General features: G+C 50.5%; 1 protein-coding gene across 1 annotated transcript; it reads right to left on the bottom strand.

Moving 5' to 3' along the window:
* Positions 1–9,042: 9,042 nt before the first annotated feature.
* Positions 9,043–13,642, bottom strand: LOC144803943 (macrophage-expressed gene 1 protein-like). Its single transcript, XM_078671886.1, has one exon. The coding sequence runs from the start codon at positions 13,593–13,595 to the stop codon at positions 11,400–11,402; it is 2,196 nt and encodes a 731-aa protein (XP_078528012.1). The 5' UTR covers positions 13,596–13,642; the 3' UTR covers positions 9,043–11,399.
* Between the last annotated feature and the right edge of the window lie 1,902 nt (positions 13,643–15,544).

Below are 15,544 nucleotides of genomic sequence, written 5' to 3'. Positions count from 1 at the left end.
GTGTTGAAGGCACTGCAGAAGGCAGGCCTCACTATCAAGGCCAGTAAATGCCAGATAGGGCAGGGATCGGTGGTGTACTTGGGACACCAGGTGGGGAGCGGCCAGGTGGCGCCCCTACAGGCAAAGATTGATACCATTCTGGCTTGGGAGCCCCCCAAGACCCAGACGGAGGTGAGAGCCTTTTTAGGTCTCACCGGGTATTACAGACGGTTTGTCAAAGGTTATGGCACCATTGTAGCCCTTTTGACAGAGCTGACATCTAGAAATCAGCCCAGGAAAGTGAATTGGACTGAGGCCTGTCAAACTGCTTTTGACACCCTCAAAACTGCCATGTGCAGCAGCACCGGTGCTTAAGGCACCTGACTTTTCCAGTGAGTTCATTGTGCAAACTGACGCTTCAGAGCAAGGCGTGGGAGCAGTACTCTCACAGATTAATGATGAGGGCGGAGATCAACCAGTGGCTTTCATTAGCCGGAGGCTAATCCCCAGGGAACAGAAATGGAGTGCCATTGAAAGAGAAGCTTTCGCTGTGGTCTGGGCTCTGAAGAAGCTGAGGCCCTACCTGTTTGGGACCTGTTTGGGACTCGCTTCCATGTTCAGACCGACCACAGGCCCCTCAGATGGTTAATGCAGATGAGGGGTGAGAATCCAAAATTGTTGAGGTGGTCCATTTCCCTATAGGGGATGGACTTTACGGTGGAGCACCGCCCTGGTACAGAACACGCCAATGCTGACGGTCTGTCCAGATTCTTCCGCCTTAGTGATGAGGACTCCCAAGAGGTTGGGTAGTTCTCCCCACTTTCAGCTGGAGGGGACACGTGTTAGACCTGACACCTTTGGCGTGGTTCTTCCCCCATCTTTTTGCCTCTGACTCATGTGTTTTTGATGCTGTGCTGGATTTCGTTTTTGCTGGTTTAGATGCTTTGGATACTCTGCCACTGCTGATCAGTGCCAGAGTGTAAGTGCTCCCTCTGTAAATTGCCACATTGATTGAATATACCTGATTGGCATATTTGTATCACCATGGAGTCCCTAGTAAAGTGCACTGTGTGTGCCAGGGCTGGTGATGACAGATGCTACTAGTGGGCCTGCAGCGCAGATTGCGCCACCCACATGAGTAGCCCTAAAAAGGTGCCTCAGGCCTGCCAGCGCAGGGCCTGTGTGCAGTCAGCGACTGCCTGTCCCCCTGGCCAGTGTCTCCACTGGCTGGGCCTAACCCTTCCCTGTCTGTGCACATCAGTCACCCCTATGGAAGGCTCAAGGTACCCCCCTGGACAGGGTGCAGTGTATGGATAAGGTAGAGCATGTACTAGTGCAGGTCACATGCTCTGGTAGTGGGCAGCAGCCATTTGGTGTGCTCACTGCTGTAAGGCTATCTTGCTCCATAGAGTAACATGGAGGAGGCTGGCCCCATGTGATACCAGCCTATCTTCCCATAGGAACAAGATGGGACATAAGTGAAAGATATCCCTGAACTCAGAATTTAATAACACATCTTTTAGTGAAGGGTGTTTTTAAATCCTGTGTTGGAGAATAGCACTTTTAGAAAGTGGCTGTTCTCTTGTCTAAACCTTTCTGTGTGCCTGGGTTTGTGGAATGCCTGTCTGATCTGGGTGTGACAGAGGGCTGCAGAGGCCCCGGAGGAGGGGGTAGGAGTCAGCCCGTGGGTGAAAGGCCGCATCTACTGCTAGGGAGGTGGGAAGAAGAAGCGCCTGGTAGTGCCGGGCTGTGCCTGCCTGCCCACCCTGCTGGCTCCCTCTCCTGTCGGCCAACTGACACCTCTGACCCTGAAGCTGACAGGGAGAAGAAAAACAGAAACACCTCAGTGCTTCAGCAACCCCCAGAACTGGTTTAGACTGGAGTCAGGGCCGCTTGCACAAAGACTTCAAAGGACTTCAAAGACTTTGAGGGGTATAAGGAAAGGACCCCTGACTGCAGAAGTTTAGATTCTGAAATTCTGCAATCAAGGAGGAACCTCCGCTGGAAGAAGGACGGCTGGAGAACTAAAGGAAGACTGCCTTGCTGTGTGCTCTAAGGGCTGACCTGTTCTGCTGTCTAACTGGAAGCTGAGGAGGAGAAAGGGACTTTGCTGTGTGCTGTGACCCTGCCTGCTTGAAACTGCCAAGACTTTGCTGTGTGCTGTGTCTACAACTTGAATCTCCAAGGGCCTGAGAAGAGCTGGCCTCCTGTTGGGAACCCAGGGTTAGAGGTTCCTAAAGCTTTGCCAAAAGCAGCTGCAAGATCGTGCTGTGGTGACCTGGGACGTGTGGTACTCGACTGGGGAGCGTGAGGAGGGGATCGGTGTGCTCATCGGCACATTCCCAGCGAGGGTCGGAGGCTTGTGGTGCCTCCCCTCGTGAAATCCGCTCCCAAGGGGTTGTGAGGCCGAGAGGGGGGTCTATTCGTGACCCGCGCCCTCAAAAACCCTTTGCCGCCAAATCACCATCGCGGCCCAGGGCCAGGAGTACCCCCAGAAGATTGCCGATCGTTGGGGGAGCTGAAGCGACGAAGAACGAAGCCGCCGCGCTCCCATTGGCTGAGGGAGCCGAGCCCCCTCACTAACACCGCGACGGGATTGGCCCGTGCGGCGCAGCGTCATCAGCGTTGTCGTGCGTGATTGGCCGAAGGAGCGGAGCGTCATTGTTTGCCTGTCCCGGGAGCCGCACTGCCATTGGCTGACTCCCGGGTGCTGCTGGAGGCTCGCCCCCTGTGCCGCGACCGGATTGGTCCCCGTCATCGGGACCCCTTCGAGTGCCGCCTGATCACCGCCGGACCCGGGAAGAAGTGACATGACCCCGCCGAGGGATCCCCTGGCCTGCCGTCCCCCCACAAGGTGAGCTGCACCACCTCCCCCGCCGCTCGTTGGATTGTCGAGAGCGGGCGGGAGAGGAGGCCTAAAAGTAAGACTACTCGTGGGCAGGGTTTGGAGTGCTCGTTTTTGAGAGCACATTTTTGCCTGGAATAAAGCAGTAGTGCTTATTTCTTTACTACTGATTTTAAGAGACTTGAGACTGATCTTTTACCTAAGAACTTCCTGAAATTAAATACAACCATAAAGATTAAGTGCAACCATTAAGATTAAGTGATACATCTTTCTAAAGAAGTGATTATCGTGCAACTGTTTGATTTACCTTGCTGAAACTAGATAAAGATATATATTTTTATAAAATATACTTACCTGTGTGGTCTCAGTTTGTGGTGGATTGGGGATTATTGTTGTGTTAAGTGCAAATGTTATCCACATTGCCTCTGGTTAGCCTAGACTGCTCGCGCCATGCTACCTAGAGGGTGAGCAGGGGTTATCTCAGAGGGTTATTCCTTCACCCTGACTAGAAGCAAGGGTCCCTACTTGGTCTAAGGTACTTACCTCTGCCAACTAGAGACCCCCAGTTCTAACAGAGTGGTGTAGAGTGCAGTGGTGGAGAGTGAAGTGGTGAAGAGTGGAGTGGTACAGAGTAGAATGGAATGGTCTAGATCGGAGTGGTGGAGAGTGCAGTGGTGGAGAGTGCAGTGGTGAAGAGTGGAGTGGTACAGAGTAGAATAGAATGGTCTAGATTGGAGTGGTGTAGAGTGCAGTGGTGTAGAGTGCAGTGTTGAAGAGTGCAGTGGTGCAGAAACAATATATTGCAGCAGGGGGTGTATTAAAAAATGAAGGAATAAATGGGGCCCATGGCAAGCATACCATGCATTAGACCCAGGGTGAGGACGACTGTGAGTAGGAGGGGGCAAGACCCTTCAATGACCCTCTGTACTGCGAATGATAAAGACCATGACCATTGATTATTGCAAGTGATAACTGTATAGGATCCACCATTTTGTGATGTAACATTGTGCACTGAATATATGGCGACAATATAATGTGAATGTCTCTGTAACCGCTACCATCTGTTTAATGTATTGATGAGTGAGGGGCGAGTAAATAAAAAGTCTTAAAAGAAATAGTGCAGAGTAGAGTAGAGTGGCCATAGACTGCGCTGGCATAGTGTAGAATGGTGTAGAGTAGAGAGGCATAGAGTGCAGTGGTGTAGAGTGGAATGGTGCAGAGTAGAGTGCAGTGACACGGAGTGGAGTGGCATAGAGTGGAGTGGTGCAGAGTGGAGTGATGCAGAGTGGAGTGGTGCAGAGTAGAGTGCAGTGACACAGAGTGGAGTGGTGCAGAGTGGAGTGACGCAGAGTGGAGTGACGCAGAGTGGAGTGGTGCAGGGTAGAGTGGAATGGCATTGACTGCATTGGCATAGTGTAGAATGGTGTAGAGTAGAGAGGCATAGAGTGCAGTGGTGTAGAGTGGAATGGTGCAGAGTAGAGTGCAGTGACACAGAGTGGAGTGGCATAGAGTGGAGTGGCATAGAGTGGAGTGGTGCAGAGTGGAGTGATGCAGAGTGGAGTGGTGCAGAGTAGAGTGCAGTGACACAGAGTGGAGTGATGCAGAGTGGAGTGGTGCAGAGTAGAGTGCAGTGACACAGAGTGGAGTGGTGCAGAGTGGAGTGACGCAGAGTGGAGTGGTGCAGAGTCGAGTAGAGTGGCCATAGACTGCGCTGGCATAGTGTAGAATGGTGTAGAGTAGAGAGGCATAGAGTGCAGTGGTGTAGAGTGGAGTGGTGCAGAGTACAGTGCAGTGACACAGAGTGGAGTGCCATAGAGTGGAGTGGTGCAGAGTGGAGTGATGCAGAGTGGAGTGGTGCAGAGTGGAGTGGTGCAGAGTGGAGTGGTGCAGAGTGGAGTGGTGCAGAGTGGAGTGATGCAGAGTGGAGTGGTGCAGAGTAGAGTGCAGTGACACAGAGTGGAGTGGTGCAGAGTGGAGTGACGCAGAGTGGAGTGGTGCAGAGTAGAGTGGAGTGGCATAGACTGCATTGGCATAGTGTAGAATGGTGTAGAGTAGAGAGGCATAGAGTGCAGTGGTGTAGAGTGGAGTGGTGCAGAGTACAGTGCAGTGACACAGAGTGGAGTGTCAGAGAGTGGAGTGGTGCAGAGTGGAGTGGTGCAGAGTGGAGTGACGCAGAGTGGAGTGGTGCAGAGTAGAGTGGAGTGGTATAGACTGCATTGGCATAGTGTAGAATGGTGTAGAGTAGAGAGGCATAGAGTGCAGTGGTGTAGAGTGGAGTGGTGCAGAGTACAGTGCAGTGACACAGAGTGGAGTGGCATAGAGTGGAGTGGCATAGAGTGGAGTGATGCAGAGTGGAGTGACACAGAGTGGAGTGGTGCAGAGTGGAGTGATGCAGAGTGGAGTGACACAGAGTGGAGTGGTGCAGAGTGGAGTGATGCAGAGTGGAGTGGTGCAGAGTGGAGTGACACAGAGTGGAGTGGTGCAGAGTATAGTGGAGTGGCATAGACTGCATTGGCATAGTGTAGAATGGTGTAGAGTAGAGAGGCATAGAGTGCAGTGGTGTAGAGTGGAGTGGTGCAGAGTACAGTGCAGTGACACAGAGTGGAGTGCCATAGAGTGGAGTGGTGCAGAGTGGAGTGATGCAGAGTGGAGTGGTGCAGAGTAGAGTGCAGTGACACAGAGTGGAGTGGTGCAGAGTGGAGTGATGCAGAGTGGAGTGGTGCAGAGTAGAGTGCAGTGACACAGAGTGGAGTGGTGCAGAGTGGAGTGACGCAGAGTGGAGTGGTGCAGAGTAGAGTAGAGTGGCCATAGACTGCGTTGGCATACTGTAGAATGGTGTAGAGTAGAGAGGCATAGAGTGCAGTGGTGTAGAGTGGAGTGGTGCAGAGTACAGTGCAGTGACACAGAGTGGAGTGGCATAGAGTGGAGTGGCATAGAGTGGAGTGGTGCAGAGTGGAGTGACACAGAGTGGAGTGGTGCAGAGTGGAGTGGTGCAGAGTGGAGTGACGCAGAGTGGAGTGGTGCAGAGTGGAGTGGTGCAGAGTGGAGTAACGCAGAGTGGAGTGGTGCAGAGTAGAGTGCAGTGACACAGAGTGGAGTGGTGCAGAGTGGAGTGACGCAGAGTGGAGTGGTGCAGAGTAGAGTGGAGTGGCATAGACTGCATTGGCATAGTGTAGAATGGTGTAGAGTAGAGAGGCATAGAGTGCAGTGGTGTAGAGTGGAGTGGTGCAGAGTACAGTGCAGTGACACAGAGAAGAGTGCCATAGAGTGGAGTGGTGCAGAGCGGAGTGATGCAGAGTGGAGTGGTGCAGAGTGGAGTGGTGCAGAGTGGAGTGGTGCAGAGTAGAGTGCAGTGACACAGAGTGGAGTGGTGCAGAGTGGAGTGATGCAGAGTGGAGTGGTGCAGAGTAGAGTGCAGTGACACAGAGTGGAGTGGTGCAGAGTGGAGTGACGCAGAGTGGAGTGGTGCAGAGTAGAGTAGAGTGGCCATAGACTGCATTGGCATAGTGTAGAATGGTGTAGAGTAGAGAGGCATAGAGTGCAGTGGTGTAGAGTGGAGTGGTGCAGAGTACAGTGCAGTGACACAGAGTGGAGTGGCATAGAGTGGAGTGGCATAGAGTGGAGTGGTGCAGAGTGGAGTGACACAGAGTGGAGTGGTGCAGAGTATAGTGGAGTGGCATAGACTGCATTGGCATAGTGTAGAATGGTGTAGAGTAGAGAGGCATAGAGTGCAGTGGTGTAGAGTGGAGTGGTGCAGAGTACAGTGCAGTGACACAGAGTGGAGTGCCATAGAGTGGAGTGGTGCAGAGTGGAGTGATGCAGAGTGGAGTGACACAGAGTGGAGTGGTGCAGAGTGGAGTGGTGCAGAGTGGAGTGGTGCAGAGTGGAGTGATGCAGAGTGGAGTGGTGCAGAGTAGAGTGCAGTGACACAGAGTGGAGTGGTGCAGAGTGGAGTGACGCAGAGTGGAGTGGTGCAGAGTAGAGTGGAGTGGCATAGACTGCATTGGCATAGTGTAGAATGGTGTAGAGTAGAGAGGCATAGAGTGCAGTGGTGTAGAGTGGAGTGGTGCAGAGTACAGTGCAGTGACACAGAGAAGAGTGCCATAGAGTGGAGTGGTGCAGAGTGGAGTGACGCAGAGTGGAGTGGTGCAGAGTAGAGTGGAGTGGCATAGACTGCATTGGCATAGTGTAGAATGGTGTAGAGTAGAGAGGCATAGAGTGCAGTGGTGTAGAGTGGAGTGGTGCAGAGTACAGTGCAGTGACACAGAGAAGAGTGCCATAGAGTGGAGTGGTGCAGAGTGGAGTGACGCAGAGTGGAGTGGTGCAGAGTAGAGTGGAGTGGCATAGACTGCATTGGCATAGTGTAGAATGGTGTAGAGTAGAGAGGCATAGAGTGCAGTGGTGTAGAGTGGAGTGGTGCAGAGTACAGTGCAGTGACACAGAGAAGAGTGCCATAGAGTGGAGTGGTGCAGAGTGGAGTGACGCAGAGTGGAGTGGTGCAGAGTAGAGTGGAGTGGCATAGACTGCATTGGCATAGTGTAGAATGGTGTAGAGTAGAGAGGCATAGAGTGCAGTGGTGTAGAGTGGAGTGGTGCAGAGCAGAGTGCAGTGAAGCATAGTGAAGAGGCATAGAGTGGAGTGGTGCAGAGTGGAGTGATGCAGAGTGGAGTGGTGCAGAGTAGAGTGCAGTGACACAGAGTGGAGTGGTGCAGAGTGGAGTGACGCAGAGTGGAGTGGTGCAGAGTAGAGTGGAGTGGCATAGACTGCATTGGCATAGTGTAGAATGGTGTAGAGTAGAGAGGCATAGAGTGCAGTGGTGTAGAGTGGAGTGGTGCAGAGTACAGTGCAGTGACACAGAGAAGAGTGCCATAGAGTGGAGTGGTGCAGAGTGGAGTGACGCAGAGTGGAGTGGTGCAGAGTAGAGTGGAGTGGCATAGACTGCATTGGCATAGTGTAGAATGGTGTAGAGTAGAGAGGCATAGAGTGCAGTGGTGTAGAGTGGAGTGGTGCAGAGTACAGTGCAGTGACACAGAGAAGAGTGCCATAGAGTGGAGTGGTGCAGAGTGGAGTGACGCAGAGTGGAGTGGTGCAGAGTAGAGTGGAGTGGCATAGACTGCATTGGCATAGTGTAGAATGGTGTAGAGTAGAGAGGCATAGAGTGCAGTGGTGTAGAGTGGAGTGGTGCAGAGTACAGTGCAGTGACACAGAGAAGAGTGCCATAGAGTGGAGTGGTGCAGAGTGGAGTGACGCAGAGTGGAGTGGTGCAGAGTAGAGTAGAGTGGCATAGACTGCATTGGCATAGTGTAGAATGGTGTAGAGTAGAGAGGCATAGAGTGCAGGCATAGAGTGCAGTGGTGTAGAGTGGAGTGGTGCAGAGTACAGTGCAGTGACACAGAGAAGAGTGCCATAGAGTGGAGTGGTGCAGAGTGGAGTGACGCAGAGTGGAGTGGTGCAGAGTAGAGTGGAGTGGCATAGACTGCATTGGCATAGTGTAGAATGGTGTAGAGTAGAGAGGCATAGAGTGCAGTGGTGTAGAGTGGAGTGGTGCAGAGTACAGTGCAGTGACACAGAGAAGAGTGCCATAGAGTGGAGTGGTGCAGAGTGGAGTGACGCAGAGTGGAGTGGTGCAGAGTAGAGTGGAGTGGCATAGACTGCATTGGCATAGTGTAGAATGGTGTAGAGTAGAGAGGCATAGAGTGCAGTGGTGTAGAGTGGAGTGGTGCAGAGTACAGTGCAGTGACACAGAGAAGAGTGCCATAGAGTGGAGTGGTGCAGAGTGGAGTGACGCAGAGTGGAGTGGTGCAGAGTAGAGTGGAGTGGTATAGACTGCATTGGCATAGTGTAGAATGGTGTAGAGTAGAGAGGCATAGAGTGCAGTGGTGTAGAGTGGAGTGGTGCAGAGCAGAGTGCAGTGAAGCACAGTGAAGAGGCATAGAGTGGAGTGGTGCAGAGTAGATTGCAGTGAGGTGGAGTGGTGCAGAGTAGAATGGAGTGGCATAAAGTGGAGTATGCATGGTGTGGTAGCACACTGGAATTACAGAAAACACATTTTCAATTGAAATGACCGTTACATTTACACATGCAGATTTACTGGTTAAACTATACAGTGCACAAAAAATAGTATCTGGAAATGTCATCACCTGATGTATTGATTTGTTTTGATCATATTCAAATGTTTGTTCACTCAACACTAAAGAATTACCCAAACATGTGCTTCATTTGTGCTGTCCTAATTCTGATTTATTCAGAAATATCTGCACAGTTCAATTACAGACATTTACATTTTCAGACAACATGCAAGCAGGAGCACATAGCCTGGCAGGAGACAACCTTTGTGCTGAGTTAATCAAGCTCATGGTGGAGAAAAAGAGTGTATTATTATCACCCATACCCTCCTTGGCCTCTCTCTTTTAGACATCTCTTCTACTGAGTGATGTAATACTTCAGTCTGTATGGCTTTTCAATACTGGCAGTCTTTGAAAGGATCCCTTGTTGTGAAAAATTCATGTGCACTCTGTCCATTTCCATTATTGGCCTCTTTAACCCTTTCGACGGTGCTGGAATTCTCCCACGGCGCGGGTGAATTCCACACGTGCGTGGTTCGGACTGCCGGGGCACATGCCCACCGTGACGTCGGACAGTCAAGGCCGTCCGACGCATGCAAAGGGTTAAAATATTCATTTATATATTTACACCATCCTAAAGAACATGCCGGCAACTGAGGTAAAAATATACGTCAGAGCAGATAGGGCGAGGAGTAGCACAATGCCGGACAACAGATGTGTCTGAGGGGCACAGCCGGGAATTGTTTTTCCATCAGATCACCCAAAGGGAGCGTAGCTGCCAAGTTTCCCAGGCTTTTTTGTTTTTTAGAATTCTGGGACAGTATAAAATTAGGACTACAAGCAGCGCTTAATATGAGCCGGTGGTTTCTGGTGCTGGGCACCAGGACTTAATTCCAAACACCGGCGCCTGTGGCAGTCTTCCACAAGGTGGCGCTGTCTGGAGATGACCACAACAACAGGTCATTATTAATTAAATATACATATAAAAAATACTAATTTCTGTTGCTCACGCCAGTCTTACAACTTTTGGGGCCTCAAATAGAATTGTCACACTTGCTGGAGTGTGATGGTTAGTTGTTGGCGTGTTACTATCATTGGCAGCATGGCAGGAGCACAGCTCTGGCATACATTTTAAGCACTGACTACAAGTACCACAATTCTAAGAAAGGACAGGACTAACTACCCATGCACAGGCATGGGACACTTGGCAGCTATTAGCAACGTCGAAATACTTTTTTTCTTCCAGGAAGTGTGAAACTATCTTATGCAATGTTAGTGGGGAACTACAAGCCCCACAATGCAATATTCTGTTGACCAAGAAACCCGGAAATCTTACCACCTGACACATGAAATGGAACCATTGGGCAGGAACGGCACAGATCTCAAGATGGAGGTGTCCGCGTGAGTGGCATTTGACGATTTTGGATAGTCTCTACATAGTGACAGGTTCATGAGCAGGGTGACCAGATGACTCTACGTAACTAGAAAATCACGCTACCAGGCCTGCGACTACATTTACCAAGGTAGTGCATTCTGGGAATTGTAGTCAGATTTTGCTCAATTAAATCAACTAGCTCACTCCGTTTTGAGAGAACCTTTTTCAAATCAATATCAGGTGCTGATGGTAAAGTTCTGAAACAGAAGGACATTCCATTAGAAGAATAGTAAAGTGTGGCCTCTTGAGTTCGCCTTTACAGTGCCACAGATGGGCGGCGAGAGGACCCCTTCCTTTTAAGTTGCCCCTTTAAAAACACACATCCACAGCGATTTGTCTCACTACATAAATCAGTTTCTGCACTGTGTAATGCCGGTGCATTTGTTAAAAAGTTTAATTTTCAGATTAATCCATTAATCTTTTTTCAAAATAGTTCAAACACTAAAACAACTATCTGCATAATAAAAAGAAAGATATTACACGCTTTGGAAAAAATCACTTAAAGCATTTATAAAAAAAGGAGAAATGTGTCCTGATGCACATGACGATTTTATATCTGTGCACCAATCTATATAAGAAAATGCAAAACTTGCCAGGTTTGTGTCGCCTGAATTGCACCTTTCTGCACGAGTAGCTGCTATTAAGTTTTGTACAATTCTCTGTTCTGACGGTTTTCATACTTTGGGGGCGCATCAGAAGATATGGAAGAGTCGGGGAAGGAGCTACCGTGGAGGGTGGGGGGGGGGTCCAGAGGGGATGTCTCTGAGGCTACAAGTCGATGCGTGTGACATCTTCAACCAGTCCTGCTTGTTTAGCCAACAGTACGTTGCATTCTGGGACTTGTAGTCCCCACTTTTATCAATATATAAATATGGCCTTGAAGATCCCGCACATTTGTCGGTGCTACAGCGCTCCGCAGCTGCTTTTTTTCTAGGTTCGCGCTATAGAAATACCATATACATACATGCATACATAAAAGCCAGAAGTATGTAAAGTGTCACACATGAGCTGGATCCTCTGGGCATCCACAGAATAGAAGATGTTGCTATGTGAAGTTAGATGAAGGGTCACCGCTTCAAGCGCACTGGTCTCTCTCCGCCTGGTCAGGGGTCTCCTCAGGCCGAGTTGCCTCATACCTGGGTGCATCGTCAACCAGTCGGCGTCGCTCCACCTCCTTGTAACCCCTCGACTTGTATCTGCGGCGACCGTAGATGGCCACCGCAATCAGGATGGCCAGTGCAGTGGTGACTCCCACCGTGACCCCGGCTGCCTCCCCACCAGACATCTTCTCATTTGTCCCATGGACCATCCTCATGGTGCTGCCGCCATCGGCCGTGTTGATCGATTTCCACATCTTGGTACTGGTGTCCAAGACCCAGGAGCGCCCGGTCTCGGTCAGGACCACCACAGTGTTGGTGGTGCCCGCACTCAGGATGGGTGGTTCTGAGTAGGGCGGCAAGTGGACAGTCGGCAAGGATCCACCAGTGAAAAGCCCGGCTTGGACGCAGTAGTAAACAACACATGAGTCGCTGATGAGGGCTCGGTGCTGGCTGAATCCAGCAGGACAGCCTTTTGGGGGGCCATTTTGGTCTTTCTGCCCCAGTGAGCTTTTCAGAGATGCAGATGTCTTGGATGAGGCAAGTGGATTTCCTTGATCACAACTGAAAAAGCCCCCAAAAGGCACAGAGTAGGGGAACCCCATCTCATAGTCGTCACTGACACAGACTTCCATGTCCCGGAGGAGCTTCAGAGGAAAGAAGCTGGGAGGGCAGGACTGCGCGGCGGTCAACGGGTTGGCGCCACTGGCGCTATAAAGGCCTCCAAACATGTAGCCCATGTTCTGTTGGGCGTCCCCTTGGGAGGCGCACCAGTAGGCATCGAATCGCAATGTAGACACCCTGTAGACATTGCCACAAATCTCTTTCCAGTAAATATAGTTCCATTCTTGGTGACATTCGTAGTGACTAAATCCTTGATCCTTGGTCTGCGTGAGGAGCCTTATCGGCACGTATCCCGTAGGGCAAGAAAACCCCCTGGTGAGTGGATTCTTGTGCTCCAGACCCTGGCATATAAAATTCACATCTTGTCCTGTAACCCCATGGCACTCCTGATAGGCCCCTCCAAAGGTGAAGTTGTTCATCATTCCCCCACAGGAGCCATCGTCAACGATGGCGTGGAAGTTGAAGTTTGAAGAGATGGGATCAGTGCAGCCACGGTAGGTGTTGACCTGGTAGTATCGGTGGGACGCCGCCTTGACCGTCCTGGCCAGCTTCTGCACAGTCGGCTCTGGTAAGTCCGGCAGAGTCATGGTATTGATGAAGTAAGATAGGGGCAGGCCAGACCGATCGATGGCCACCAGCTGATTGGTGATGCCCTCTTGCCATGTCTTGAGAGTGATACCAGGGTAAAAAGCCACTCCTCCAATACTCTGAACCTTGGTGCTCGTCCGGTTTGACAGGTAGCCAGTGGTGAATGAGCTACCGGAGGTGACGTTCACCCCAAAGCCAACACTGACTAGGCCCATGAAAGAGGCCCCAGCGGAAGCAGTGATGGAACTCCTGTGGGACCAGTTATCTTTCAAGAAGGTGGACAGAATATGATCCTCTTGGACGAGGCAGGCTCCTGCATCCACGCTGGTGATGACATGTGTGCCGTAGTTGAGGACGAGAATCTCTGCCAAGTAGTTGGCCATGCGCGTCTGGTTGTTCTCTAGATGGTTAGCCATCTCCACCAACTGGCTTTTGAACATCGGATCCAGTTCGAAGTTGGGATTGGCCTTCACGATATAGCGACGGTTTCTCACCTGAACCCTGGTGGTGACCGATTGGTCTCTGACCTGATGGGTCTTCATGCTTTGGAAGTCTGTCGAGAACTTGGCATTGATGAGTGAAACGACAGAGACCTCAGCATTGATGGAGAAGGCGTTATAGCTCGTGTAATCTTTCCAGCTCTGTACAATCTCTGAGTTCATCTCCAGATTGGTCTGCTTCTCAGGGATCACAAAGACATCGTCAGGAATAATGTAGACGTCATCTTCTGTGGTCTTACACGTGGAGTAGGCCATGTTCATCACTCTGCCCATGTCCAGGTTTCGCAGATTGTCCCATCCTCCTCCGGGTAGTACCTCCAACGTGGGGACTTTCAGAGTTTTCTTACACAGCATTAGATCTGAACGCGGACTGTCTGCGGCGGACGCGTAGGAGCGTTGCCTATCTCTGTTCAAAGCCAGTAGACTCCATAGGAGAAGAACCATCGCTAGCGACGAGCCCATGATGAAGCCACGCTGGTGAATGTGAACCTGCAGATATGGTTGTGTGTATACACAACACTTAGACTTTATACCCTTCATGCAGCCAATTTAGTGATCCCACAAAGAGGTGGGCAAAGGGCTGGATGTACCATGTGACTTGTGTAAAGATAAATGTATTGATCAACGGCTGTGCTTAGCGTCACCAAAGAATATGTTTGTTCCCTGGATCATATCTCTGCCTTATCATGCAAAGGAGAATTGTTGCACTTTGGAAGAAGCGAAAGTACCAACGTGCATGAAGCGGCCGATAAAATTCTGCTTTTGTTTATCATTAATCCTTCATAATACAGAGCAGACAAAGCCAAATGGACTCAACTGGACTTTCCCTTTCCTTTGTGCAGGCTGTCCCGCGAGGAGAAGTGCTGGATTTTCCAGTTCAGCATTTACTGCTAGCTACTTCCTTTAGATCTGAGGTGCAGGCAAGGGCGCGTTGGATGAGATGGCCTTCAAGAACAGGCAGCTGGCTCATGTGCATTTCTGATTCCAGGACCTGCGACCATATACTCTGTGGAAGCTGACTGAAGGTTGTTGCTGTTTGATGTTTTATTGCTACATGTATGTTTGTTTGGCACGCACTATAAATCTATGTTGCAGTGTAGATGTGGCATGGCATGCTAAGGAAGTCCCATTCTTTACCTCTATGCCAGATATTAGCATTTTATTTTCATGAGCAGCACTTACTAAAGCCATATGCTACCTGTAGGAAAGTAGTATCTGCTTCTTATGGTTCCCTCCACTTTTTGCTGATGTCACACTGTTTTTGGCCTAGTCTGACTGGGACACTGCTATTCAGGACCCCAGGCTATCTGCTTTCTCCCTTAAATTGATTTGCATATACTGTAGGTACACTCCAGATTGCATTCTGGGGGTACCCCTATCACTGCCTAGTATATGGTACACCAGGTACCCAGGCCATAGGTACCCCAGAGCCCTCCCATGGGCTGAAGCATGTATTATGGCACCCCTGAGAGGCCATCCACATTGACAAGACAAGCCTCCTACAGCAGACTACGTAAGCTGGTGCTTGCACCACTTACTTAAGATATGGGTTCACTATATCTCTCGAAATCACTACACGTAAATACCTATCAGTCCCCCTATGGTAAGCATTAACAATCCTGTAATCAGGGTGCTGGGTTTTACGTGAAAGGGTGCCCCTTCATGAGCAGAGCCCCTCTGCAGCCTTCGGAGGCCATTCTACGGGGTTGTCTGTGATGCGGCCAGACATATATGTTTAAATGCATTATAACCTCGCGGTAAAGGCTAACTTTAAAAAGTCTGCCTAGAAACATGCTGTGTTTGGTGCTAAACACCTTGGAATCATACCTTCACACCAGTAACTGGTGTGGAGATGTGATTCCACCCTTCCATAGGGACATATGTGGGTCACCGGTCTACCCGGTACCAGCGTTCTTGACCTGGGCATCACAAAATAGATGCTGCCAGACACATTTCTGCTCTCCTGCTGCTGAGCCAAGCTCTAGCAGAGGAAGGCATGACAATAGGCATCCTGTCACAGGGAGGTGTGACCACCTCCCAGACAGGGTTTAGTGTATTGGAGCTGGGTGGGTGCACACTGAGAGTGCCAGAAAGTCTGCCCTGGGGGCAAATTTGGTGTCCCTGTGCATAGTCCAGCTCATACCAGATCTGGGAGCCATTTGCCCCTGCTCTGGGGTGAAACTAGACAAAGGACATGGGTATAGCCACCCCTCTGTCCTGTCCCTCCCCTAGGGGAGTCCACAGAATCTTTCCACCCACTTTCCATGGGTATAAATTAAAGTGGGTTACCTGACTTCGGGACTTTAGATTTTACTTGGACAAGATGCTGCTAAGAAGAAACCAAGTACTTTGACTGCCTGTATGACGCTGGACGACTGAAGAATCTCCCTTGGAGTAAAGGAGTTACTCCC

Source organism: Lissotriton helveticus, chromosome 1_2 (assembly GCF_964261635.1).
Source record: "Lissotriton helveticus chromosome 1_2, aLisHel1.1, whole genome shotgun sequence".
In the NCBI taxonomy this organism is placed as follows: domain Eukaryota; kingdom Metazoa; phylum Chordata; class Amphibia; order Caudata; family Salamandridae; genus Lissotriton; species Lissotriton helveticus.
The sequence above is the reverse complement of the archived record's forward strand: the minus strand, read 5'-3'. Positions and strand labels throughout refer to the sequence as shown.

What these genes read in the sequence shown, in the direction of transcription:
- LOC144803943 (XM_078671886.1), bottom strand. Translation starts at nt 13,595, where the DNA reads ATGGGCTCGTCGCTAGCGATGGTTCTTCTCCTATGGAGTCTACTGGCT.